The 26,684-nt window shown below is 36.4% G+C and overlaps 1 protein-coding gene across 7 annotated transcripts in view; it reads left to right on the forward strand.

Annotated features, from left to right (window-relative positions):
* SPAG16 (sperm associated antigen 16) overlaps positions 1–26,684 on the forward strand; it is a 1,161,742-nt gene that overhangs the window by 38,666 nt on the left and 1,096,392 nt on the right. For all 7 annotated transcript variants that reach the window (XM_063645681.1, XM_055290509.2, XM_055290510.2 and 4 more), the window contains one exon: positions 20,580–20,687. In XM_063645681.1, the coding sequence (XP_063501751.1) occupies positions 20,580–20,687 (108 nt within the window). The remainder of the gene's footprint in view (positions 1–20,579; positions 20,688–26,684) is intronic.

Here is a 26,684-nt window from a genome sequence, read left to right on the forward strand (position 1 = left end):
TTAAGTACTGGTCGTTGGTTGAATATTATGTGTAATAGCAATAATATAAAATAACATATTACTCATGCAGATTATTAACTTAATGTTAATGGAAGCCAGGATTAAAATGTATCACTCAAGTAAAACATCTTGTCTTACTAAAATATCAGATTATAGTTTTAATTTTAACAGTTTATGGCTATTTCTCAAATCTCTCATTCAATAGAACTTAAAATCTAAAAAATTAGACACGGAAAATTTGTGTTTGCTTTACTCTACTTGACATGGAAGATTTGAAAGGAAGCTGCTTGATCCTTAGTAGATGCTTAATCTCTATTTTGTTGAGTGGATGTTAAGCATGGTGTGCTTTCACAGCACATTTTAGTAAAGTGCTTCCTTATAGCCTGGTTCTACTGATACATTCTTAGAAAATGGAGAATGAAATTTTGTTTCGTTTTGTCAGTAGTCTTTTTATTGATATGTAATAATTGTACATACATTTATATATATGATAATTGTACATGTGATATTTTGATACATATGTATCAAATACATTTGTACATATGATAATTGTACATGTGTTATTTTGATTACATACATACAATGTGTAGTAATCAAATCAGAGTATTTGGGATATCCATCGCCTCAAACATTTATGATTTTTTTTGTGTGTTGGGAACACTTCAAATCTAACTATTTTGAAATAGATGATAAATTATTGTTAACTGTAGTCACGCTACTGTGATATTGAACACTAGAACTTAACCCTTCTATCTAACTGTTTGTATCCATTAACCAATTTCTCTTCATCTCCCCTTTCCACCCAACGTTGCCCGCATACTTCCCAGCCTCTGGTAATTATCATTCTCCCTGCTACCTCCATGAGATCAACTATTTTAGCTCCCACGTGAGTAAGGACATGCAATATTTGTCTTTCTGTACTTGGCTTATTTCACTTAGCATAATGATCTCCAGTTTCATCTATATTCCTGCAAATTATAGGATTTCATTCTTTTTTTTAAAAATGTCTTAATAACATTCCGTTGTGTATATGTGCCACATTTGATTTATTTATTCTTATGTTGATGGATACTTAGGTTGATTCCACATTCTTGGCTATTGTGAATAGTGCTGCAATTAAGTTTTGAAAAAAGTTTCCCGAACTACATCTGTCATGCTACCAGCCTGCCCCAAATGGTAGTGTTTAATCATCTAGGTTTTTCAATTTGACTTCTGAGGATAATTTTCAAATAGCAATTAGTGATAAACATGAGATTCCCTTTATTGAACTTGAGCTAATGTTTGTATTTTTAGGATTAGGATATTTCTTAAGGCAAAATAATTGTAGATATAAAATACTTTTCTAATAATAATTTTTAATACACAAAAAAGTCAGGTTGCAGATATATATTATTCTTGATTATATTAATAGCATTAGTGATTTATCTAGAAAAATCAAATAAATAATACAGCTATAAAATTAATATTTATCTGGGGGAAGGTTGCCATGGAAAGAGTACTGATCTTAAAGTTCAAATACCTGGCTTCTAATATTCTGTTACTTATTAACTCAGTTTACTGAATTACTCCCAGTTTTCTTATTGTTAACCTGGGAATTGTTTTGCATAATGTTATTAATTTCTATGGAATAATGTGGTAATTAAGTGAGACAAGCTATGTTAAAGAGCTTCGTAAATCACAGAGTGCTTTGAAATGTCAGCTATTATCAATAACTCTAAACGCTGTCATCTCTAGGTTTTTATTAATCACATCATTAATATTTTTTAAATTCAGCAACGATGAAGCATGAAGAAAGAAATGAAAGGAGAAAATATTTCCCACTAAAATATCATTTGAATTGCCATACTTGAAGCAGGGAATTGTCATTTTGTCTGTTGTCAACAGTGTCAATTTTTGATTATAGGTTTTCTCTGTACCTGCTATAAATATAGATTATCTATCTTCCAAAATATAAAGTTGGGAAAATAACTTTTGAGAACATTTCTGTATAGATGTTTTTATGGAGAAAATGATCTTATTAAAAATTTATAGTTACATTGGAAGTAAAAATATTTCTCATACTAGATATTGAAGGAGAATGTTTTTCTCAGAAAAGGAGAGCATATGTTTTCTATTGAAGTGTAGACCAATTGTTATTTTAAATGCAAAAGTCTAAATTTGCATTTAAAGCAGGTGACCACAGTTGCAGAGATTTGGTGGTTGACACCAACATGGCACATATATACATATGTAACTAACCTGCACATTGTGCACATGTACCCTAAAACTTAAAGTATAAGAAAAATAAATAAATAAGTAAATACATAATAATAAAAGTAAAAAAAAAAAGATGATAAAACATCACTTAGAATTGTATCTTTCACAGTTTAGACACTATATTCATTCGTAAACCTTGTTTTATTTGGTAGTTGTCATGCCAAAAGATTTACTTTGGTCTGAAGTTTATAAATAAATATTATGAGTTTTATTAATTAAAACCTTTTTGGTTGATCTTCTTGCCTGTTTTCACTAGCATTTTATGTCTTCTTTCCATACTCTAGACAAGGCAAAAAAAAAAAAAACTCATTTGGATGATTGATTCCTAAAAGCACCAGTGTACTTGAACTTTAACATCTTGCAGTCTGGCTTTCATTTCACTTTTCTCAATTGGCCTTGGACACAAGAGAACTGTTTGACGCCCAAATTTAGCAGCCTTTTTTTTCCATTTGTATATCCTATTTTTTATTCCTATCTTCCCTTAGCATCTGTGACATCATATTGTTCTGTCTCTCCTTCTACCTTAGTGACAGGCTTCTTTTCCTTTTCTTAACTCCGAACAGTTGACACTCTTTAAGTGCATTAGGATAACCATTGACTACATGTGAATATTGACAAATACAACATATATTAGGTAGTGGTAAGTGCTATGAAGAAAAATAACATGGGTAAAGGAGACAGATGGGGTGCTGTTTTATGTAGGATTGGTAAGGGGTGGGGTAGGGAGCAGGGGAGCACATCAGAAACCTGAAGAGACTGAGGGAAAAAGCCAAGTATAAACTTGAGAAAATGGAATTCCAGGCAGAGGAAAAAGGAAGTACAAAGAGGATGTGGTGGAGACAGGTTGGCTTGTTAGAGGATTAGCAAGGAGGCTATAGTGGCTCTAACCAGTGGGTTAGTAGTAGAGGCCTTTGCTAGAAACTTGCTTTTCCCCCCAAATGGCATGTGAAGCTAATAGTTTGAGCAGAAGCATGTGAACAGGCTTCTGCATGGAAAAATGCTCAGTGTTACTAATTGTCAAGGAAATGCAAGTCAAAAGTATACGAGAAATCGCCTCGTACTTTTCAGGATGGCTATTATTATAAAAACACAAACAATATGTCCGGCACGGTGGCTTACACCTGTAATCCCAGCACTGTGGGAGGCCGAGGCGGGCAGATCACGAGGTCAGGAGATCAAGACCATCCTGGCTAACATGGTGAAACCCCGTCTCTTCTAAAAAATACAAAAAATTAGCTGGGTGTGGTGGTGGGCGCCTATAGTCCCAGCTACTCCGGAGGCTGAGGCAGGAAAATGGTGTGAACCCAGGAGGCGGAGCTTGCAGTGAGCCGAGATCACGCCACTGCACTCCAGACTAGGCGACAGAGCAAGACTCTTGTCTCAAAAAAAAAAAAGAAAAATACAAACAATAACAAGTGTTGATGTAAATGTGGAAGAATTGGAACCCTTGCGCATTACTGGTGGGAATGCAAATGGTGCAGCCACCACTGAAAACCGAATAATGGTTCCTCAAAAAATTAAAATTCAAACTACCATATGATCAAGAAATCCCACTCCTGAGTATTTATTTGAAGTGAATCGAATTGAAACCAGGATCTCAGGCAGATATTAGCACTCCTGTGTTCATTACAGCATTATTCACAACAGCCAAATTATAGAAACAACCTAAATGTTCATTGACAGATGAATGGGTAAAAAAAATATGGTACATTCATGCAATGCAATACTACTCATCCTTTAAAAAGAGGGAAATTCTGTAATATGTGAGGACATGCATGAACCTTGAGGGACACTATGGTAAGTGAAATAAGACAGTCACAGAGGGATCATTACTGCATGATTCCCCATATATGAAGTATTTAATATGGTAAAATTCATAGAATCAAAGAGTAGAGTGGTGGTTTCTAGGGGATGAGGGGAGAGGAAGATAGGGCATTACTAATCAAAGAGCATAAAGTTTTAGGTAAACAAAAATCAGTGCTACAGATTTGTTATATATCATTGTACTACAACCAACAATAGTGTATTGTACACTTAAAAATTTGTTAAGAAGGTAGATCTCATGACCTTCTTACCATATACTTAAAGTAAACAGTATAGACTAATGAACCTCATAGACCTATAGGATAATCAACACTCTACTTTTGTCATTCTTATTTCACTTCCACTCTCACCCATTCCCTACGGCACCTCAGGTTATTATAATATATAATTTTTACAGCTATTTTTTGTTATGCTTTATATACACTGAAATATATGTCATAGCTATATAATTTTGACAAACGGATAAACTCTTAAACCTCCACATTCATCTCAAGGTAGAACGTTTTTATCTATCCAGAAGTTTTCCTCATGTCCCTTCTCAGTCATTCTCTGTCCCAGCAATCACTCTTTAGAATTTTTTCACTTTAGATTAGTTTTGTTTGAGAATTTCATAAATGGAATCACAGTGTATTATTGTGTTTGGCATCTTACACTCAGCATAAAGTCTGTACAGTGTATTATTTTTGCCTGTGTCAGTAATTTGTTCTTCTTTATTGCTAAGTAGTATTCTGTTGTATAATGTATACTACAACTTATTTATCCTTTTTCCATTTAGTTATTTCCAACAGTTGTTTATTAAAGATAAAACTGCTATGAACATTGAGGTACAAATATTTGGTGGGAATATGTTTTCATATAAAAACTTAGTGGAATTTCTGGATCAAGGGGATAGATGGATGTTTAACTCTGTATGAACTGCTAATACATATTCCCACATTCAAGTTGGTCCATTTTGCTTTCTCAGTAGGAATACATGAGAATTCCAGTTGCTCCAAACAGCTACTAACATTGAGCGTTGTTAGTCTTTTCAATTGTAGCCATTTTAACTGTTGTGTTGTGGCATCTTGTATTTTTGATACACATTTTCTGTATACAAATGATATTAAACATAATTTTATTTGCTTTTTGACCATTCTAAAAAGCATTCTACAAAGCATTTATCCTGCTTTCTATATGTTTATGTCTTTTGCTTGCTGATCTTATAATTGAATTATAAGAGTTTTTTGTATATTCTGGATATAAGTGCTTTGTTAGAATATTATGAATATTTTCTCCCAGTCTGTGGCTTGTGTCTTTAATTTGTGAATGGTGTCTTTTGTTGAGCAGACACTTTAAATTTTAATGAAGCGTAGCTTATCTTTTTTATGGTACTTATTTTGACATTTTGTTGAATATATCATTTTCTACTATAGGTCAAAGAGATATTCTATGTTTTCTTCTAAAACCCTTAAAATATAGATTTTTATTTCAATGTAGGATCTGTTCTTAAGTTTTGTGCATTGTGTGAGGTAGAAGCTAGAAGTTAACTTTCTTTACTATAGGAATACATAATTGTTCTGGCACCATTTCTTGAGAAAACTATCTTTAAGTCTCATTTAATTTCTTTGGCACTTTTATTGAAAATCAGTTGACCCTTTAGAATAAGTTTGCCAATTTCCACAGACACAGGTCATGTAGGTGTGACATAGGATGGGGATTAAGTTGAAAATATAACTTGATTTTGAAAAAATTGTGTGTGTGTGTGTGTGTGTGCGCCTATCTATTTTTTGAGGGGGGAAGGATTGATACTGTCACAAGTTTTAGTCCTTCTATTTACATAGCGTATCTCTCCATTTAAGTTATATTTAATTTAATACTTTATGAAGGAGCTTGAAATTTATGCCCTTCACATTTAATTATCTAATGTTTATATTTTGCTGTTGCATTTTGAGTTCCATATAATAGACTATGTTTTGTGTTTACTGTACCCCTGGGGCCTATCACTGTGCTTGGTACATAGTAGGAGCTTAAGTGATTGTGTGCTATTAAACTTTTGGCTCTTTAGTTAAGCTTTTAATAATTTTTAGAGCAATTAATTGGTGATTTTTGCCCCTTTCATGGCATTTATTTAGGGTAGGCATTATTTTCTTGGGAATGTAACCAGTCTTGCCCTATTTTGAGTATTGTCTTCCTTTGCCAGGCTTTTACAGTAAGGAAATATAATGCAGACCAGAAAGGCTTTATTGAGAGCCCTGAAGAAAATAATACTGATTGGGATTACTAACAGGAAGATGAAAAACTACCATTTAAAAAATAATGAAATACTTTATTTTACAATCTGCCAGAAAATATAGGCATAAAGAAAACCATAATTATATGGCAATTAATATTGAGGAAAAATTAAGGTGGTTTACTAAGGGGCCTTTATTTCACTTTTGAAATTTACTTCTATAAAAGGTCAAAGAGTGCCCAGCTTTTGTGAAGACCCATTTAGTTTTATGACTTTCAGAAACAAACACTGTGAAAATAAAGATAATAATGAGGCTCATAAAATTTCATGCTTTAGTGTTTAGGTAATTGCTTGTTAAATTAAGAAGGTATTTTTTTTTCTGGACATGAATATACCCCTTTCTTTTTTGGTTAGGGTATAATGAAAGTTTTTCTCTAATCTGGTTGAATTCCATTTTGGCCGTCCAACAATTATTCCAATATAAAATTTAGTGGGTTAAATAAATTCATTTATAACCAGTTGAAGATAATGGAATATTTGCTAATTATGTAACTACTATTATCAGAAATTACTTCGATTCAATTTTGCACGTGAGAAAAATATATGACAAAGTTGGCCTACTTTGATGCAGGTAAACAAGAAAATGTTTATATGCTTTACTTTGCCAAATTATAACAAAATAATAAACTCATTATTAAATGATCATTCAAAAATACTTAAAACTATTCAGTTAATAAAATTATTTTACCATGGATATTCACTTCAAAATATTTTTGAGCATACTATTAAATAATATTCATATCATATTGAAAATGGAGTTTTGGGGCAATAATTTTGTAGTACAATATCTGTACCTTAATATTGCATAATTGAATTGTAGACTTTGATATGCTGGTTTCCTGAAATGGAGAAGTTAGATAGTCATTGTACCATTTTATTAAGACAAAGCATGTGCAAATTGTTTTCTTTATGATGTACACATTTAGATGGAATGTTCCACTGAGTAACTCTTAACTGTGTTGTACTTGAAACAGAATGTCTGTTTGCTGTGTTTTTTTTTTTTTTTTTAACACAAAGATGCTCTACTAATGTGATGAAGAAATATTATATAGTTTAAAATACTAGTTGCTTATATGAATATCTTAAACTTTATTCTTTAGTACAACTTTTATTTTCCATTTATTAAGCAGATGGGCAGCAGGAAGGTCATAATAGGAGAAGCACCACCATGAAATGAATTTAAATTGTTTTACTGAATAGACTTCATTGTGCAAACAGAAAGCAAGTCCCTGAAAACCAATTTAATGGTCAGAAAAACTTTAAGGTCTAATACTTCAGTCAATTCCTATGCTTTGTTTCCTGGGATGAGCACAAATAGGCTTCTAATGTATATTTTAAAAGTGAGTTGATGCAATGCTGCACATTTATGGTTCTGCTTAAGAAATTTTGCAGCATTATTAAAGTATTTTTTAACATGTTTTGGGTTTACTTTTCACATAAGATAAAAATAAGCTCATTTATATAATTCAAGTTACTGAAATTAAGACAATTTAGTATACTCAAAATAGATGTCACAAAATTTTAAATTCATTTTTTTAAAGATACACAGTGTTACTAATATTCACGTATCCTTATATTTTTGGTCGATTAAAGGATATTTACTTACTGGCACACTCCTTATTGTCGGAAGATAAATTTAGCGCTTAGAAGAATTGTGTGTGTCTCTTTTACTATACTAAATAGCAATATTATGAAATGATGATAATGATGATGATTATGAGTACAGAAACATTTATTGAGTAATTTAGTATTTTCTATGTGCAAGACAGTATGTAAGCCACTTTACTAAAATATTTAATTGAATATGCTTTGAAGCTCATTATATGTCCATTTTGGAGGTGCTAAATTTGATATTTACAGAGGTTATATAGCTTGACAAGGTCACATTGCTATGAAGAATTTCCTATATTGAATATGATATTATTATCATACTAGCATTACTCCAATGAAGTAACTGTATCTGTTAGCTGATTATAAAGACATAATATTGGATTTTTATCTACTGTTCTAAAACAAATATAGTATTATTTTTTAGATAAACTCATTCAACTTGACATGCTTTAGAGCTAACTTGTTTTGATAGCCCACTCAGGATATTCTGTACAACTTTTTTTTAAAAAAATACAGGGTTAAAATGAATGTTCTAAGATCTTATTCATTATTCTTTTTGCAAATTATTTGAAGAGATTCATTGATCCTTTTTCAAAACAATTTATCTCTTCTACACACAGCCTTTCTCCATACTTCTAATTGAAAATGGAATCATTTTCTAAATGAGAATTTAAGTGAGGTTCTTGTGCTTTCACAACAAAGTATCAACTCAATCATTTATTTATTTTCCATTCACTCTACTTAAATTCTCTCTACCTCTTCACTTAGTACTCGGTAAAGATGATGCCAGTCTGCCATCTCAGGGAGATGGCAGAGAGTTTCTCTCTTTTTAGTCCATATTCACTAGGGAGGTGTTGTGTACCTGAGCCTTAGGAATGCGGACTTTTCCTGTCTCTTTGTCCATCCTCTGTGTTATGGCCAAACTCTGCCTTCTATCTGTAGTTGGTCTTTGTAGGAGTTTCATACTGCTACCTCAGGAGTAGGATACTTCTACTTGCTGTGATGGAATATTAGGCCTAAGATGGTTACCTGTTGATTGGTTTGGCTGTGTCCACACCCAGATCTCATCTTGAATTCCCACATGTTGAGGGAGGGACCTGTGGTGGGAGGTAATTGAATCATGGGGGCAGGTCTTTCCCATGCTGTTCTCCTGATAGGGAATAAGTCTCATGAGATCTGATGGTTTTAGAAAGGGGAGTTTCCCTGCACAAGCTCTCCTTTTTCTTGCCTGCCACCATCCATGTAAGATGTGACTTGCTCTTTTTGTCTTGCACCATGATAGTGAGGCCTCCCCAGCCAAGTGGAACTGTAAGTCCATTAAACCTCTTTTTCTTCCCAGTCTCAGGTGTGTCTTTATCAGCAGTGTGAAAATGGATTAATACAGTAAATTGGTACCAGTATAGTGGGCATTGCTGGAAAGACCAGAAAATGTGAAAGTGACTTTGGAACTAGGTAACAGGCAGAGGTTGGAACAGTTTGGAGGGCTCAGAAGCAGACAGGAAAATGTGGGAAAGTTTGGAACTCCCTAGAGACTTGTTGAATGGCTTTGCCCAAAGTGCTGATAATGATACGGACAAAGAAATCCAGGCTGAGATGATCTCAGATGGAGATGAGGAATTTGTTGGGAACTGGAGCAAAGGTGACTCTTGTTATGTTTTAGCAAAGAGACTGGCAGTATTTTGCCCCTGTCCTAGAGATTTGTGGAACTTTGCACTTGAGAGAGATGATTTAGGTTATCATCTGGTGGAAGAAATTTCTAAGCATCAAAGCATTCAAGAGGTGACTTGGGTGCTGTTAAAGGCATTCAGTTTCAAAAGGGAAACAGAGCATAAAAGTTTGGAAAATTGGCCGGGCGCGGTGGCTCACGCTTGTAATCCCAGCACTTTGGGAGGCCGAGGTGGGCGGATCACGAGGTCAGGAGATCGAGACCATGGTGAAACCCCGTCTCTACTAAAAATACAAAAAAAAAATTAGCCGGGCGTGGTGGCGGGCGCCTGTAGTCCCAGCTACTCGGAGAGGCTGAGGCAGGAGAATGGCGTGAACCCGGGAGGCGGAGCTTGCAGTGAGCCGAGATGTGCCACTGCACTCCAGCCTGGGCGACAGAGCAAGACTCTGTCTCAAGAAAAAAAAAAAAAAAAAAAAAAAAAAGTTTGGAAAATTTGCAGCTTGATGATGTGATAGAGAAGAAAATCCCATTTTCTGGGGAGAAATTCAAGCCAGCTGCAGAAATTTGCATAAGTTATGAGGAGCTGAATGTTAATCACCAAGACAATGGGGAAAATGTCTCCAGGGAATGTCAGAGACCTTTGCGACAACCCCTGCCATCACAAGCCCAGAGGCTTAGGAGGAAAAAATAGTTTTATGGGCTGGGCCTAGGGTCCCTCTGCTGTGTGCATTCTGGGGACTTGGTGCCTTGCATCCCAGCTGCTCCAGCTGTTACTAAAAGGGGCCGAGGTACAGCTCAGTCTGTTGCTTCAGAGGATCAAAAGGCAGCTTCCACATGGTATTGAGGCTGCAGGTGCATGGAAGTCAGGAATTGAGGTGTGTGACCTCTGCCTAGATTTTAGAAGATGTATGGAAATGCCTGGATGCCCAGGCAGAAGTTTGCAGCAGGGGTGGGGCTCTCATGGAGAACCTCTGCTAGGGCAGTGTGGAAGGGAAATATGGGGTGGGAGCCCCCACACAGAGTCCCTACTGGAGCATTGCCTAGTGGAGCTGTGAGAAGAGGGCCACTATCTATCATACCCCAGAATTATAGATCCACTGACAGCTTGCACTGTGCACCTGGAAAAGCCACAGACACTAAACACCAGTCTGTGAAAGCACCCAGGAGGGAGGGTGTACCTTGTAAAGCCACAGGGGTGGAGCTTCCCAAGACCACAGGAGCCTACCTTTTGTATCAGTGTGACCTGGATGTGAGACATGGAGTCAAAGGAGATCATTTTGGAGCTTTAAGATTTGACTACCCTGCTGGATTTTGCACTTGCCTGGGGCCTGTAGTCCCTTTGTTTGGGCCAATTTCTCCCATTTGGAATGGCTGTATTCACCCAATGCCTGTAGCCCCATTGTATCTAGGAAGTAACTAACTTGCTTTTGATTTTACAGGCTCATAGGTGGAAGGGACTTGCCTTGTCTCAGATAAGACTTTGGACTGTGGACTTTTGAGTTAATGCTGAAAAGAGTTAAGATTTTGGGGGACTGTTGGGAAGGCATTATTGTGTTTTGCAATGTAAAACATGAGATTTGAGAGGGGCCGAGTGTGCAATATGGTTGGCCCACCCAAATCTCATCTTGAATTCCCATGTGTTGTGGGAGGGACCTGGTGGGAGGTAATTGAATCATGGGGGCAGGTCTTTCTTGTGCTGTTCTCATGGTAGTAGATAAGTCTCATGAGATTTGATGGTTTTAAAAAGGGGAGTTTACCTGCACAAGCTCACTTTTTTTGCCTGCTGCCATCCATGTAAGATGTGTTTGCTCCTCCTTGCCTTCCTCCATGATTGTGAGCCCTCCCCTGCCATGTGGAACTGTGTGGAACTGTAAGTCCATTAAACCTCCTTTTCTTCCCAGTCACAAGTATGTCTTTATGTGCAGTGTGAAAATGGACTAATACACCTCTCCATCCATCAGGGGTAGAGAGTTTTACTTTTCCTTCACTTGCAAAGTATCTTTGCCTGTGCCTGTGTGTTGCCCTTTCCCCAGGGGCCTCAGAAGTAGGCATTAGTTTGTGCCTTTTCTGAAGCATGCCTGGGTCCTGAGGCCCCCATTCCAGGCCTGTGCTCCCACATAACATTTCTAGACACTTTCTGGGCTAAAAGGGACCCCACTGCCTTAAAGGGAAGAATCTGATCTTGGCAGGATTTACCTTCATAAGAATGTCATTATGTAATGATAAAGCAGTCAATTCAGCAAGAGGATATAACAATTGTAAATATATATGCACCCAACACTAGAGCACCCAGATATATAAAGCAAATATTATTAGAGCTAAAGAGAGAGAGAGATTGCAATACAGTAATAGCTGGAAACTTCAACATCCCACTTTCAGTATTGGACAGGTATTCCAGACAGAAAATCAACAAACATCAGACTTAATCTGCACGATAGAACAAATGAACTTAATAGATATTTCCATTCTCAATGATAGACTATATGTTAGGTTACAGAACAAGTTTTAAAACATTCAAAAATTGAAATAATATCAAACATCTCTGACCACAATGGAATAAAACTATAAATCAACAAGAAGAAGAATTTTGGAAACCATATGAACACATAGAAATTTAACAGTATGCTCCTGAATGACCAGTGGATCAGTGAAGAAATTAAGAAGAAAACTGAAAAATTTCTTGAAACAAATGATAATGGAAACACAACATACCATAATCTATGGGATACAGTGAAAACAGTACTAACAGGGAAATTTGTAGGCACTTACATAAGTGCCTACATCAAAAAAGAAGAAAAACTTCAAATAAATTACCTAATGATTCATCTTAAAAAGCTAGCAAAGCAAGAGCAAACCTAACCCAAAATTAGCATAAGAAAAGAAATAAAAAGGAACAGAATAGAAATAAATGAATTTGAAATGAAGAAAGCAATAGAAAAGTCAAGGAAACAAAAAATGTTATTCTTTTGAAAAGATAAACAAAATCAACAAATCCTTAGGCAGATTAAAGCACAAAAAAGGAAATGACCCAAATAAGTAAAATCAGATGGAAAAGGAAACATTACAACTGGGATTGCAGAATGTCAAAGGATCATCAGTGGCTACTATGACCAACTACATGCCAATAAATTGGAAAATCTAGGGGAAATGGATTAAATTCCTAGACAGATACAAGCTACCAGAATTAAACCATGAAGAAATCCAAAATACGAACAGACCAATAACAATGAACAAGATTGAAGCTGTAATATGAAGTCTCCCAGTAAAGAAAATAACAGGACCTGATGGCTTCACTGCTTAATCGTAACAAACATTTAAAGAACTAACACCAGTGCTACTCAAACAATTCCAAAAAATACAGGAAGAGGGAATTTTTCCAAACTCATCTACAAGGCCCATATTACCCTGATACCCAAACCAAAGACACATCTAAAAAGAAAACTACAGGCCAATATCTCTGATGTTGATTCAAAAATCAACAAAAATACCAGCCAGCCAAATTCAACAATATATTAAAAAGATAATTCATCATGGCCAAGTGGGATTTATTCCAGGGATGCAAGGATGATTCATCATATGCGAGTTAATCAATGTGATACATTACATCAAAAGAATGAACAAAAACCATATGTTCATTTCAATTAATGCTGAGAAAAATTTAATACAATTCAACATCCCTTTATGATAAAAACTCAAAAAATTTGGTATAGAAGGAACATACCTCAACACAATAAACACTATCTATGTCATACCACAGTGTCATACTGAATAGGGAAAACTTAAAATCCTTTCCTCTAAGATCTGAAACATGAAAAGGATGCCCATTGTCACCACTATTATTCAATGTAGTAGTGGAAGTCCTAGCAATCAGACAAGAGAAGGAAATAAATGGCATACAATTGGAAAGGGAAAAGTCAAATTATCCTTGTTTGCAGATGATATGATCTTATATTTGGAAAAACCTAAAGCATCCACCAAAAAAATCATGAGAACTGATAAATTCAGCAAGGTTTCAGGATACAACATCAACATACAAAAATCAGTAGCATTTCTATATGCCAACAGTGAAGAATCTGAAAAAGAAATTAGAAAGTAATCCAACTTACAATAGCCATAAATAAAATTAGATAGGAAGTAACAAGCAAATAAATGAAATATCTCTACAATGAAAACTATAAAACACTGATGAAAGAAATTGAAGAGGACACAGCAACATGGAAAGACATTCCATGTTTATGGGTTCTAAGAATCAATATTGTTAAAATGTCCATACTACCCTAAGCAACCTACATATTCAGTGTGACCCCTATCAAAATACCCATGAGATTCTTCACAGAAATAGAAAATACAATCCTAAAATTTTTATGGAATCACAAAAGATCCAGAATAGGCAAAGCTATCCTAAGCAAAAAGAACAAAACCAGAGGAATCACATTACCTGACTTTAAATTATACTACAGAAATATAGTAACAAAAACAACATGGTACTGACATGAGACCAAACACATAGACCAATGGAACAGAATAGAGAAACAGAAACAAAACCACATACCTACAGTGAACACATTTTTGACAGAGGTGCCAAGAACATACATACTGGAAAAGACAGTCTCTTCAATAAATGGTGCTGGGAAAACTGGATATCCATATGAAGAAGAATCAAACTGGAACAGTATGTCTCATCATATGCAAAAATCAAATCACAATGAAACTCCTAAGAGAAAACTAAAAGAAACTCTCAATGACATTGGTCTAGGCAGAAATTTCTTGAGTAATACCCTACAAGCACAGGCATCCAAAGAAAATAATGGACAAACAGGATCACATCAAGTTAAAAAGCTTCTGCATAGAAAAGGGAATAATCAACAAAGTGAAGAGACAAACCCATAGAATGGGAGAAAATATTTGCAAATGACTCATCTGATAAGATACTAATAACCAGAATATATAAGAAACTATAGGAAAAAAGTCTAATACTCCAATTAAAAAAATGGACAAAAAATTTGAACAGACTTTTCTCAAAAGAAGACATACAAATGGCAAACAGGTATATGAAAAAGTGCTCAACATCATTGATCATCAGGCAAATATCAATCAAAACTATGATGAGCTGTCATCTCACCCCAGTTAAAATGGCTTTTATCCAAAAGATAGGTAATAATGCTGGCAAGGATATGGAGAAAAGGGAACGTATGTACACTGTTGGTGGGATTGTAAATTAGTATAACCATTATGAAGAACAGTTCGCAGTTCTTCAAAAATCTAAAAATAGATCTACCATATGATCCAGCAATCTCACTGCTGGGTATATACCCAAAAGAAAGGAAATCAGTATATCAAAGAGATATCTGCACTCCCATGTTCGTTGCAGCACTGTTCACAATAGCCAGGATTTGAAAGCAACCTAAGTGTCCATCAGCAGATGAATGGATAAAGGACATGTAGTGCATATATGTAATGGAGAACTATTCAACCATAAAAAAGAATGAGATTCTGTTAAGTGAAATAACCCAGGCATGGAAAGACAAATTTCACGTGTTCTCATTTATCTGTGAGATCTAGAAATCAAAACAATTGAACTAATGGAGATAGAGAGTAGAAGGATGGTTGCCAGAGACTGGGAAGGGTAGTGGGTGGGTGTGGGTGAGGCAGGGATGGTTAATGGGTACAGAAAAAATTAGTGAGAATGAATAAGACCTAGTATTTGTTAGCACAATAGGGTTACTGTAGTCATAACTTAATTGTACATTTAAAAATAACAAAGTAAAATTGGATTTTTTGTAACAGGATAAATGCTTAAGGGGATGGATGCTCTATTTTCCGTGATTATTACACATGCATGCCTGTTTCAAAATATCTCATGTACCCCATGAATATATACATCTACTATGTACCCGCAAAAATTTTAAAAAGTAATAATTAAAAATTATATTTTCATTTAGGAATATAGATAAATGGTTAAAACTAGAAGTTTGTAATATTTTGGAAGAGATGAAAGTATGCAGATAACCAGACAATTCAAAAAGGGTTGTCACAAACAATGAACTGTTCCCAAAGAATCTCATAATGAACTTGAGAAAATTACATCCTTATCTACAATCTAAAAACTGGAAGATGGACATGTATTCCTATTTTAAATATAGGCTTTATTGTTGTTGAGATGCAGAACTGTCCTAAATTTCACTGTCTTTTTTGTTAAAGTGAATATATGTAAGTCTTACACTAACACTAAAAAATACACTATATATATTTAAAGGAAAATAACCATTAATTTTCGTTTTTGCAGCAGAGACATCTTGACCAGAAGCAATACAATCACAAATTAGAAAAGATAAAAAGCACTTCATTCAATATCAGTATCTATATTATTTCTCAATTTATGTTGTCAACTTATATTATTTGTCAAATTATATTCTTGATATACACACATGGGTTAAAATCAGAAAAGAATAAATTGTTCAATCATTAGTATATTCCTCAGATGATTTTTCAAGACTGAATGTTTGAATCAGTAATTTCTTGCACATACAAGATTGTTGGCATGAAAATGAGGTTGAGGTTTAGGTGGAGAAAGTTCACCATGAGTATTGTGAGTCACCTGAACGTTGTTTATGTACGTGTAATGAAAACTACAAAATTGGCAGTAAAATCAAGAACAGTAGAGGTCATTTTTTAAAAAATAGGGTGTGCTGGGAGGTGGGGAGAAAGAAACTTAGGAGGTGGGAGCAGCCAAGTTGACCAAATAGAAACAGCTCTACTCTGTGGCTCCCACCAAGAAGGATGAAAACAGCAAGTGAATTCTGAATCTTCAATTGAGGTATGAAGCTTTTCTCATTGGGACTGACTAGGTGGTTGGCGCAACCCAGGGAGAGCAAGGAAGAGCATCAAGGGCCCACCCAAGGGCTGCATGGGCAAAGGAAGCTTTCTCCCCCAGCCAAAGGAGGCGGTGAGGGATTGTGCTACCCCTCCCTGAAAACCTTGCTTTTGTCATGGATCCTTGCAACCTGCAGATCAAGAGTTCCCCTTGCGAGCCCACACTACCAGGGCCTTGGGTCCCAAGCACAGAACTGTAAAGACATGGCAGCTGCTTGGGTGGCTGGCCGTTTGAGCAGGCATCAAGACACAGGAGTATTTGCGTACTCTGGCTCTGGGAACTCCCATGAGGCAGGATATCTGTCCACTCATGTGGGAAGGGGGCTGAAGCCAGGGGGCCAAGTGGCCTCACTTCCACAGAACCCCACAAGCTAAAATACACTGGTTTGGAATCCCTGCCAGCCAGTGCAGCAGGCCAGCGACTGCCTAAGAAGACTTAATTCTCAGGGCAGGAGGGTTGGCCACCATCACTGTGGCTCCAGTTGGCCATTGTCCCCTGCAGTAGGTGCCAGTGAGACTGGGTGGTCTGGACCAGAAGCAGTTCTCCACAGCGCAGCACAGCAGCTGTGTCAGTTCATAGCTAGACTGCTTCCTTAAGCGGAACCGTGATCCATTTCTTCTCACTGGGTGAGGCCTCTCTGTGGGAATTTCAGCATCCCTAGACAGGAGTTTATGAACAGAACTTTGATATCCCTGAGAGGAGCCACTAGGAGGGGCAGCTGCGGTATCATGGATCAGTGGTCTTTTTCTTTTCTGCCTGCTAGCTCTGGAGAGTCAGGGGAGCCCAGATGAGGGTGCAGTACACCCACTCCACCAAGGGGCAGTCAGACTGCTTTTTTAAGCAGGTCCCTGATCCCACTCCTGCTGACTAGGTGAGACCTCCCAACAGGAGTCCACAGATACCTCATACAGGAGAATTCCAGCTGGCATCAGGTTGGTGCCCCTCTGGGACACAGCTCCCAGAGGAAGGAGCTGGCTGCCATCTGTGCTGGTCTGTAGCCTTTGCTGGTGATACCTCCAGTGGTGGGAGGGACCCAGACAAATAGGATTTAGAGTGGACCCCCAGCAAACTGCAACAGCCCTATAGAAGAGGGGCCTGACTGCTAAAAGAAAAACAGAAAACAACGACAACATCAATGAAAAGGACCCTACAAAAACCCATCCAAAGGTCAGCAACCTCAAAGATCAAAGGTAGATAAACTCATGATGATGAGAAAGAGTCAACACAAAAATCCTGGAAACTCAAAAAGCCAGAGTGCCTCTTCTCCTCCAAATCATTGAAACATGTCTCCAGCAAGGCACAGAACTGGGCTGAGGCTGAGATGCATGAACTGACAGAAGTAGACTTCAGAAGATGGGTAATAATGAACTTCACTGAGCTAAAGAATTATGTTCTAACTCATTGCAAACAAGCTAAGAACCATGATAAAACATTACAGGAGCTGTTTACCAAAATAACTAGTATAGAGAGGAACATAAATGACCTGATTGAGCTGAAAAACACAACACGAGAACTTCACAATGCAATAACAAGCATCAATAGCCAGAGACCAAGCAGAAGAAAGGGTATCAGAGCTTGAAGACTATCTTGCTGAAATAAGACAGGCAGACAAGAGTAGAGAAAAAAAGAATGAAAAGGAATGAAACAAACCTCTAAGAACTGTGCGATTATGTTAAAAAACCAAACCTATGACTGATAGGAATACCTGAAAGAGACAGAGAGAATGGAACCAAGTTGGAAAACACACTTCAGGATATCATCCAGAACTTCCTCAACCTAGCAAGACAGGCCAATGTTCAAATTCAGGAAACCCAGACAACCCCAGTAAGATACTCCATGAGAAGATCAAGCAAAAGACACATAATCATCAGATTCTCCAGGGCTGAAATGAAGAAAAAAATGTTAAGGGCAGCCAGAGAGAAAGGCCAGGTTACCTATAAAGGGAAGCCCATCAGACTAACAGTGGATCTCTGCAGAAACCCTTCAGGGGGCCAATATTCGACATTCTTAAAAGAATTTCCAACCTAGAATTTCATATCTGGTCAAACTCAGCTTCATAAGTGAAAGATAAATAAAATATTTTTCAGACAAGCAAATGCTGAGGGAATTCATCACCACCAGGCCTGCCTTGCAAGCACTCCTGAAGGAAGCACTAAATATGGAAAGGAAAAACCATTACCAGCCACTACAAAAACACACTGAAGTACACAGACCAGTGACAATATGACGCAACTACATAAACAAGTCTGCAAAATAACCAGCTAGCATCACAATGACAGGATCAAATTGATACATAACAATATTAACCTTAAATGTAAATGGACTAAATGCCCCAATTAAAAGATGCAGAGTGGCAAGCTGGATAGAGTCAAGATTCACTGGTGTGCTGTATTCAAGAGACCCATCTCACATGCAAAGACACACATAGACTCAATCCCATTACTGGGTATATACCCAAAGGAATATAAATCATTCTGTTACAAAGACACATGCATGTATATGTTCACTGCAGCACTATTTACAATCACAAAGACATGGAATCAACTCAGATGCCCATCAATGATAGACTGGATAAAGAAAATGTGGCACATATACACCATGAAATACTATGCAGCCATAAAAAGGAATGGGATCATGTCCTTTGTAGGGACATGGATGGAGTTGGAAGCCATTATCCTCAGCAAACTAACGCAGTGACAGAAAACTAAACACTGCATGTTCTCACTTATAAGTGGGAGCTGAGCAATCAAAACACATGGACACAGGAAAGGGAACCACATGCACTGGGGCCTGTCGGGGTGGGGTATGTGGTCTGGGGAGGTGGAGCGTTAGGAAAAATAGCGAACGTATGCTGTGCTTAATACCTAGGTGATGGATTGATAGGTGCAGTAAACCCCTGTGGCACACGTTTACCTATGTAACCTTCACAACTTGCACCTGTGCCCCAGAACTTAAAAGAAAAGAAGAAACTTGGAAGAATGGATCAGAGACCTTGCACCATATGCCCCATGTAATTTGATCTTGCATCAAGAAGTCGTTAATCAACATATGCTTCATTGAGAGCCTTACTTTATCTCATAAACGTCTTTGGTAGCATCCCATACACTGCTTCTCAGTGACTGAGTTCTGACACCGCTTAAAGCAGAAATCTGTTCATGTGCGTTTATTTTATGTGAATCAAAATTTTGAAATAATTGTGACCCAGAGAAGTAGATTTCTTCTGTTTCAATCCTAGTATGAGGTATCAGTCCATTTTTCAGAATGGAAATGTGACAGTGTCAATGCTGTAGCACTTTGTCAGTTATCTGAGGCTGAGAACTACTTTTTCATTATAAATTATATTTCACATTATTATATTGAAACTAATATATTATGGAGGTAAGTGAAACATTCTCATTAAATTTTCACATAGAACCTGGGCTTAGAAAGAATGCTTTCGCTTGCTTTATGCCAGAGGTTTGCAGAAGATATATCAAGTTGAAAAATTTTTCTGTATTACAGCACTGATATTGAAGACCATTCTCATCAAGCTATGAATTATATAGTAATCAGATCCACTGATGATATATATTTATTTAATATATACCATAAAATCTTGGTTTTCTAGAATTCATATGCTTTCTTTTCCTAATTATCAGAACTGAATAATCTAGTATATTCTCTTTAACTTTACATTCTGGGAAGTTCAGAGTTAAATTCCATAGTCTTTATTTTTAATAATTTTGAATTGTCATGTTTCATATATTTCAATTTTCCAAGCCAAACAAGTTCTCTTTGGAAGTAGATGGTTTATACTTTGGACATGCTCTGGCAGCATACCTTTAATTTTCATTTACTTAGATGAAATGTAGATGAATCATATTTTTGGAACTACAGGTTTTGCCATTTCATCCTTCACCCCCACACCTAATATGACCTTATACAAATTATGTTTGATGAGAATCATCAATGAGAATTTTAGCAAAATACTTGTTTTCCTATTATCTTTTGAATGGCCCAATACTGGATTTGAACTCAAGACTAAATGATTTTTCGAAAAAGAATTAGCAGTGATTTATGAAGTTACTATTTTTTTTCAGCAAAGCTAGAGAAGATCTGCTGAAAATTCAGAAAGAACGTGATTTTCATCGAATGCATCACAAGCGAATAGTCCAGGAAAAAAACAAATTAATTAATGACCTCAAAGGGTAAGCTTATATTTGTTGGCATATTTATTAAAGAGTTATTTAATACATGTTAAGTAATTTGATTATGACAGAAAGTTTTAGACAAAGTTATTAATTCCACATTTATTGAGCATAAGATGAGTAAGTTGTGACCCTTGCTGTCAAAGGTCCCAGAAAATATTTGTGTGTGTGAAGTGGGAGGAGTTAAGCAGAAATATACTGAAATACACTGCATTGTTGCTATGCCACCCAAGAGGGCCATCATCCCAATACGACTGGAGTGTGAGAGGGCTCAAGGATTTATTTCCACAGGAATTAAATTCTCAAGTACGAGTAAGAGTAGACAGTGAGGAAGTGGGGTCAGCACAGTGCCCTTGGCAGATAGTACATCCTCTGCAATTGCACCAAGACATGAAAAAACATGGTATGTTCATCAAATTGTGTGCATAGAGAGTAAAGTGCAGCTGTGGTATTGCAGAGATAGGGGACATATCACTAAATGACTGTGAATTTATAAGTCTTTTAGAAATTATTTTGAAGGCATTATTGAGATTTGCTTTCCTTCTTTACGTTCCTCCCCTACAAAAACAAGAAAATAAATTTACAATCCTTAAATAAAATTCTATTTTGCTTGCTCTAGGGCAGTGCTATCCAACAGAACTTTTTGTGATGATATAAATACTCTGTATCTGTACTGTCCAATACAATAGCCCCTAACCATTTATATTTAAAAATATACCATACTTGTTCAAATTCCTAATATGTTTAAAGGGAATACTTTTAACATAAAATTCATCATTTTAGATTATATGTTTTTTCATATTTCATTATTTCAGGCACCCTGGTAAAGAAGCACACATTACTTTGTAATACAGCTACACTTGGTGTATACTCAGATAGCCTTTATTTCTTCATTTAATCATTAAGAAAAACATCTCCATTTAACAATCTGGATGAATCACTAAAGCTGATTTTATAAAGACCTAAAACAAAACTTCAATGATGCCATCAAGTCACAAAAAAGCTGGGTATCAAGTTAATCAGTCAATCACAGTGAATACTTTGCCTGATAGCTGCGCTATTGCATAGTAAATCAGCTATAGGATAGAGTGTTTTGATGCCAGGCAAAGTTGGGTTCTGAGATCTCTTATGTCATATTTTACCCAAATACATTAATAGTGTATCCATATTTCCTTTCATTGTAAACCATTAAATGTTTACCTTATTTTTTCTGTAAATTTTTCAACTGGTTTGATAATAAATTTTACAGTGTTTCTTTTTTCTTTGTTTGTTGTTTTGTTTTGCTTTTTAGAGTCAGATTCTCATTCTGTCGCCCATGTTAGAATGCAGTAGTGAGATTAAGGCATCCTGTAGCCTCCAACTCCTGGGTTCAAGCAATCCTTCCACCTCAGCCTTCTGAGTAGCTGGGTCTACAGGTGCATGCCACCATACCCAGCTAATTTTTTTTATGTTTTAATTTTTTTGTAGTGATGGGGGTCTCACTTTGTTGCTCAGGTTGGTTTTGAGGTCCTGGGCACCAGTGATCCTCTCAGATCGGCCTCCCAAAGTGTTGGAATTACAGGCATGAGTGACCAAGCCTGGCCTGTATTTCCCATTTAACACAAATGTCTTATTATGAACGTACTTATTTTCGGAATTATCTATAGCTAATATTAGAACTTGCAAACAGATGAATTATGAAATACTTATGGACTTTATAAAATAGACACACCCTTTAAAATGGATTAAACAGAATTTCTCTAGATGTTGTTTCCTTGTTATAGTCCAGTGAAATTTCTATGTGTTGTTAATTCTTTTAACAGAAAATAGTCAAGCCATATCTCATGAATGAGTTAAATTCCAAAGTTAGTTAAAAAAAGGGAAATTTTGCCATCAATATTTTCTTTAAAATTCTTCAACCATCCACAGATTACAGTGTACATGGTTTTGTGTATACAATTCTATATCTGTGTGTTTTATGTATTTATAAATATGCAATGTTTATGGAGATTATAGTATGCAGCAAAGTGTATATATATATTACATATATATACATATAAACACACACTAAGCTAATCAGAAAGGAGGATAGAATTGTACATACTACCTAAATTTTAATTTTTGTTACTTTTTCTGAGTGTTGTATTAATACACATTAAATGTATATATAATGCAACTGCACTTTAATACTTAATTTCTATTGCTATCATCAACGAGGTATAATGTGATATCCGAATTAATGACTTTTGTAAATACTGCTATGAAAATATAGAAAATGAAAAGCTCTGTTTTAATTATTAATGGAATAAAATATTATTCTTTTGGAGGACTTTTGGGGAATTTCTGCTTTGGGCTATGTCATTGTAAATAGTATAGAAATAGCTCTCCAACTAGTACTGGACTAGCTCCCCAAATGTAAGGAACTACAAGACTGGACAAAATATATGAGGCAGTTTTTTTTTTAAGATGGTGGAAAATTGGCAAAGCAGGACTGTGATGCCTAAGAAAAGACAAACACAAAATGAGCAGGATGATCAACCTACATATCTTCCTGAAGGTTCTTTTCAGCCCACAGTTTGACCAGATATAACCCAAGCAGAGCATGGTGGTTTTCGGAGCTGAGGAGGCAGAGATCAGAGTTCAGGGCTGCAGAGGTAGCTGAAACTTGCAGCATGGTGTACACGGAAGGAGGTACATGAAATGTAGCTTAAGAAATATCTGTAATGGTTCTCTTCAGTCTTTGGCCACGTAACTAACTTGTGGAAGTATAGGATGAGAGAACACAAAACCTGGCAGGAAACAGCACCTGGGAAGCTATGAGCAAAATAGAGATTCCAGAGGTTGCACAGTGCTGGGAGATGTAGGAGTTCTGACCAGCCATAAGGGAAGTAACCTCACTGAATACTCTGAACATTTACTTAATATCCTCCACAAGCCATGCCATAGAAGCAGACTTAGTTGGTCCTAGACAAAGTGCTGCTTTAGACTTTTTCTCCAAAAAGCTTAAAGGTAAGCTTTGAAAAACTCAAGCTGATTCACTGGGAAATTAACTGTCAGAAAATAACTCTTTAAAGGAAGAAAACAAAATTCAGACAAGTGTATGTCCAATATATGATAAATAAATAAAGTTTATATGTATTGATTTATCTATAGATATATCTAGAAGCAGGAAGACATGTCCTATAATCAGGAAAAAGCAGAAACAGACACAGAGAAAAGAGAATTACAGAATTAGCAGACAGGGACTTTACAACAGTTATTATGAAATGCTTAGAGTTTTAAAGAAAATGGTGACTATAAGGAGTGATAAACAGAATTAAACTGAAATTCGAGAAGTGAAAAAAACATAATATGCAAATGAAAAATTTACTAATAGTTCTTAGAAGATTGGACATTGCCAATGGAAAGATCAATGAACATGAAGACAGGAAGATGGAAAATGATCCAACTGGTGCACAAAGAGAAAAAAGCTGAAAAGAAATGAGCAGGGACTCAAAGAAAAACACTGAAAAAACATAAATAGAACCTCTGGAACAATATCAAATAGTCCATCATAGGTGTATTTGAAATCCAAGAAGTGGCTGGGCATAACCTTCCCCATTCTGCTAGCTTATTCCAATTGTTAAGTATACAAATTCAAATTATTTACTCAGGAAGACTGGAATAGATCACTGGGTGCTTACATGAACCAAATATGCTGTGAGCAGACTTTAGCCAGGACCCTACTTATTTTCTGTTCCCCTATAGACTCTCATTCTAACAGAGGGGTCATGATTCTGCTTTAGGTTTCTGAATTTGAATGACAACTTCTTAAAATATCTTTCCCCAGTAAATAGCCACTCAACTAAATAGCCAGGGGTAATTTGCAGAAAAATCGAGGCTATTTATAACAGTATATAATTGCTATGGTGTTATGGAGTGCTTCCTCTACTATCTGCCAGGGTAGCTCCAGCATCTCGACTTCACAGTGTTGGCTATCTTTTTCCAAGTTTCTAAGAACCACTCTAGAAGTGAATATACCTTATTCACTGGAGTTCTTTTTTTTTTTTATTATTATACTTTAAGTTTTAGCATACATGTGCACAACGTGCAGGTTTGTTACATATGTATACATGTGCCATGTTGGTGTGCTGCACCCATTAACTTGTCATTTAACATTAGGCATATCTCCTAATGCTATCCCTCCCCACTCCCCCGACCCCACAACAGGCCCCAGTGTGTGATGTTCCCCTTCCTGTGTCCATGTGTTCTCATGTTCAGTTCCCACCTATGAGTGAGAACATGCGGTGTTTGCTTTTTTGTCCTTGCGATAGTTTGCTGAGAATGATGGTTTCCAGCTTCATCAATGTCCCTACAAAGGACATGAACTCATCCTTTTTTATGGCTGCATAGTATTCCATGGTGTATATGTGCCACATTTTCTTAATCCGGTCTATCATTGTTGGACATTTGGGTTGGTTCCAAGTCTTCGCTATTGTGAATAGTGCTGCAATAAACATATGTGTGCATGTGTCTTTATAGCAGCATGATTTATAATCCTTTGGGTATATACCCAGTAATGGGATGGCTGGGTCAAATGGTATTTCTAGTTTTAGATCCCGGAGGAATCACCACACCCACTTCCACAATGGTTGAAGTAGTTTACAGTCCCACCAACAGTGTAAAAGTGTTCCTATTTCTCCACATCCTCTCCAGCACCTGTTGTTTACTGACTTTTTAATGATCGCCATTCTAACTGGTGTGAGATGGTATCTCACTGTGGTTTTGATTTGCATTTCTCTGATGGCTAGTGATGATGAGCATTTTTTCATGTGTTTTTTGGCTGCATAAATGTCTTCTTTTGAGAAATGTCTGTTCATATCCTTCACCCACTTGTTGATGAGGTTGTTTGTTTGTTTCTTGTAAATTTGTTTGAGTTCATTGTAGATTCTGGATATTAGCCCTTTGTCAGATGAGTAGGTTGCAAAAATTTTCTCCCATTCTGTAGGTTGCCTGTTCACTCTGATGGTAGTTTCTTTTGCTGTGCAGAAGCTCTTTAGTTTAATTAGATCCCATTTGTCAATTTTGGCTTTTGTTGCCATTGCTTTTGGTGTTTTAGACATGAAGTCCTTGCCCATGCCTATGTCCTGAATGGTATTGCCTAGGTTTTCTTCTAGGGTTTTTATGGTTTTAGGTCTAATATTTAAGTCTTTAATCCATCTTGAATTAATTTTTGTATCAGGTGTAAGGAAGGGATCCAGTTTCAGCTTTCTACATATGGCTAGCCAGTTTTCCCAGCACCATTTATTAAGTAGGGAATCCTTTCCCCATTTCTTGTTTTTGTCAGGTTTGTCAAAGATCAGATGGTTGTACATATGTGGCATTATTTCTGAGGGCTCTGTTCTGTTCCATTGGTCTATATCTCTGTTTTGGTACCAGTACCATGATGTTTGGGTTACTGTAGCCTTGTAGTATAGTTTGAAGTCAGGTAGCGTGATGGCTCCAGCTTTGTTCTTTTTGCTTAAGATTGACTTGGCAATGTGGGCTCTTTTTTGGATCGATAATGAACTTTAAAGTAGTTTTTTCCAATTCTGTGAAGAAAGTCATTGGTAGCTTGATGGGGATGGCATTGAATCTATAAATTACCTTGGGCAGTACGGCCATTTTCACGATATTGATTCTTCCTACCCATGAGCATGGAATGTGCTTCCATTTGTTTGTATCCTCTTTTATTTCATTGAGCAGTTGTTTGTAGTTCTCCTTGAAGAGGTCCTTCATGTCCCTTGTAAGTTGGATTCCTAGGTGTTTTATTCTCTTTGCAGCAATTATGAATGGGAGTTCACTCATGATTTGGCTCTCTGTTTGTCTGTTATTGGTGTATATGAATGGTTGTCATTTTTGCACACTGATTTTCTATCCTGAGACATTGCTAAAGTTGCCTATCAGCTTAAGGAGATTTTGGGCTGAGATGATGGGGTTTTCTAGATATACAATGATGTCATCTGCAAACAGGGGCAATTTGACTTCCTCTTTTCCTAA

The sequence above is a fragment of the Symphalangus syndactylus genome, chromosome 8, assembly GCF_028878055.3.
Source record: "Symphalangus syndactylus isolate Jambi chromosome 8, NHGRI_mSymSyn1-v2.1_pri, whole genome shotgun sequence".
Classification (NCBI taxonomy): Eukaryota; Metazoa; Chordata; class Mammalia; order Primates; family Hylobatidae; genus Symphalangus; species Symphalangus syndactylus.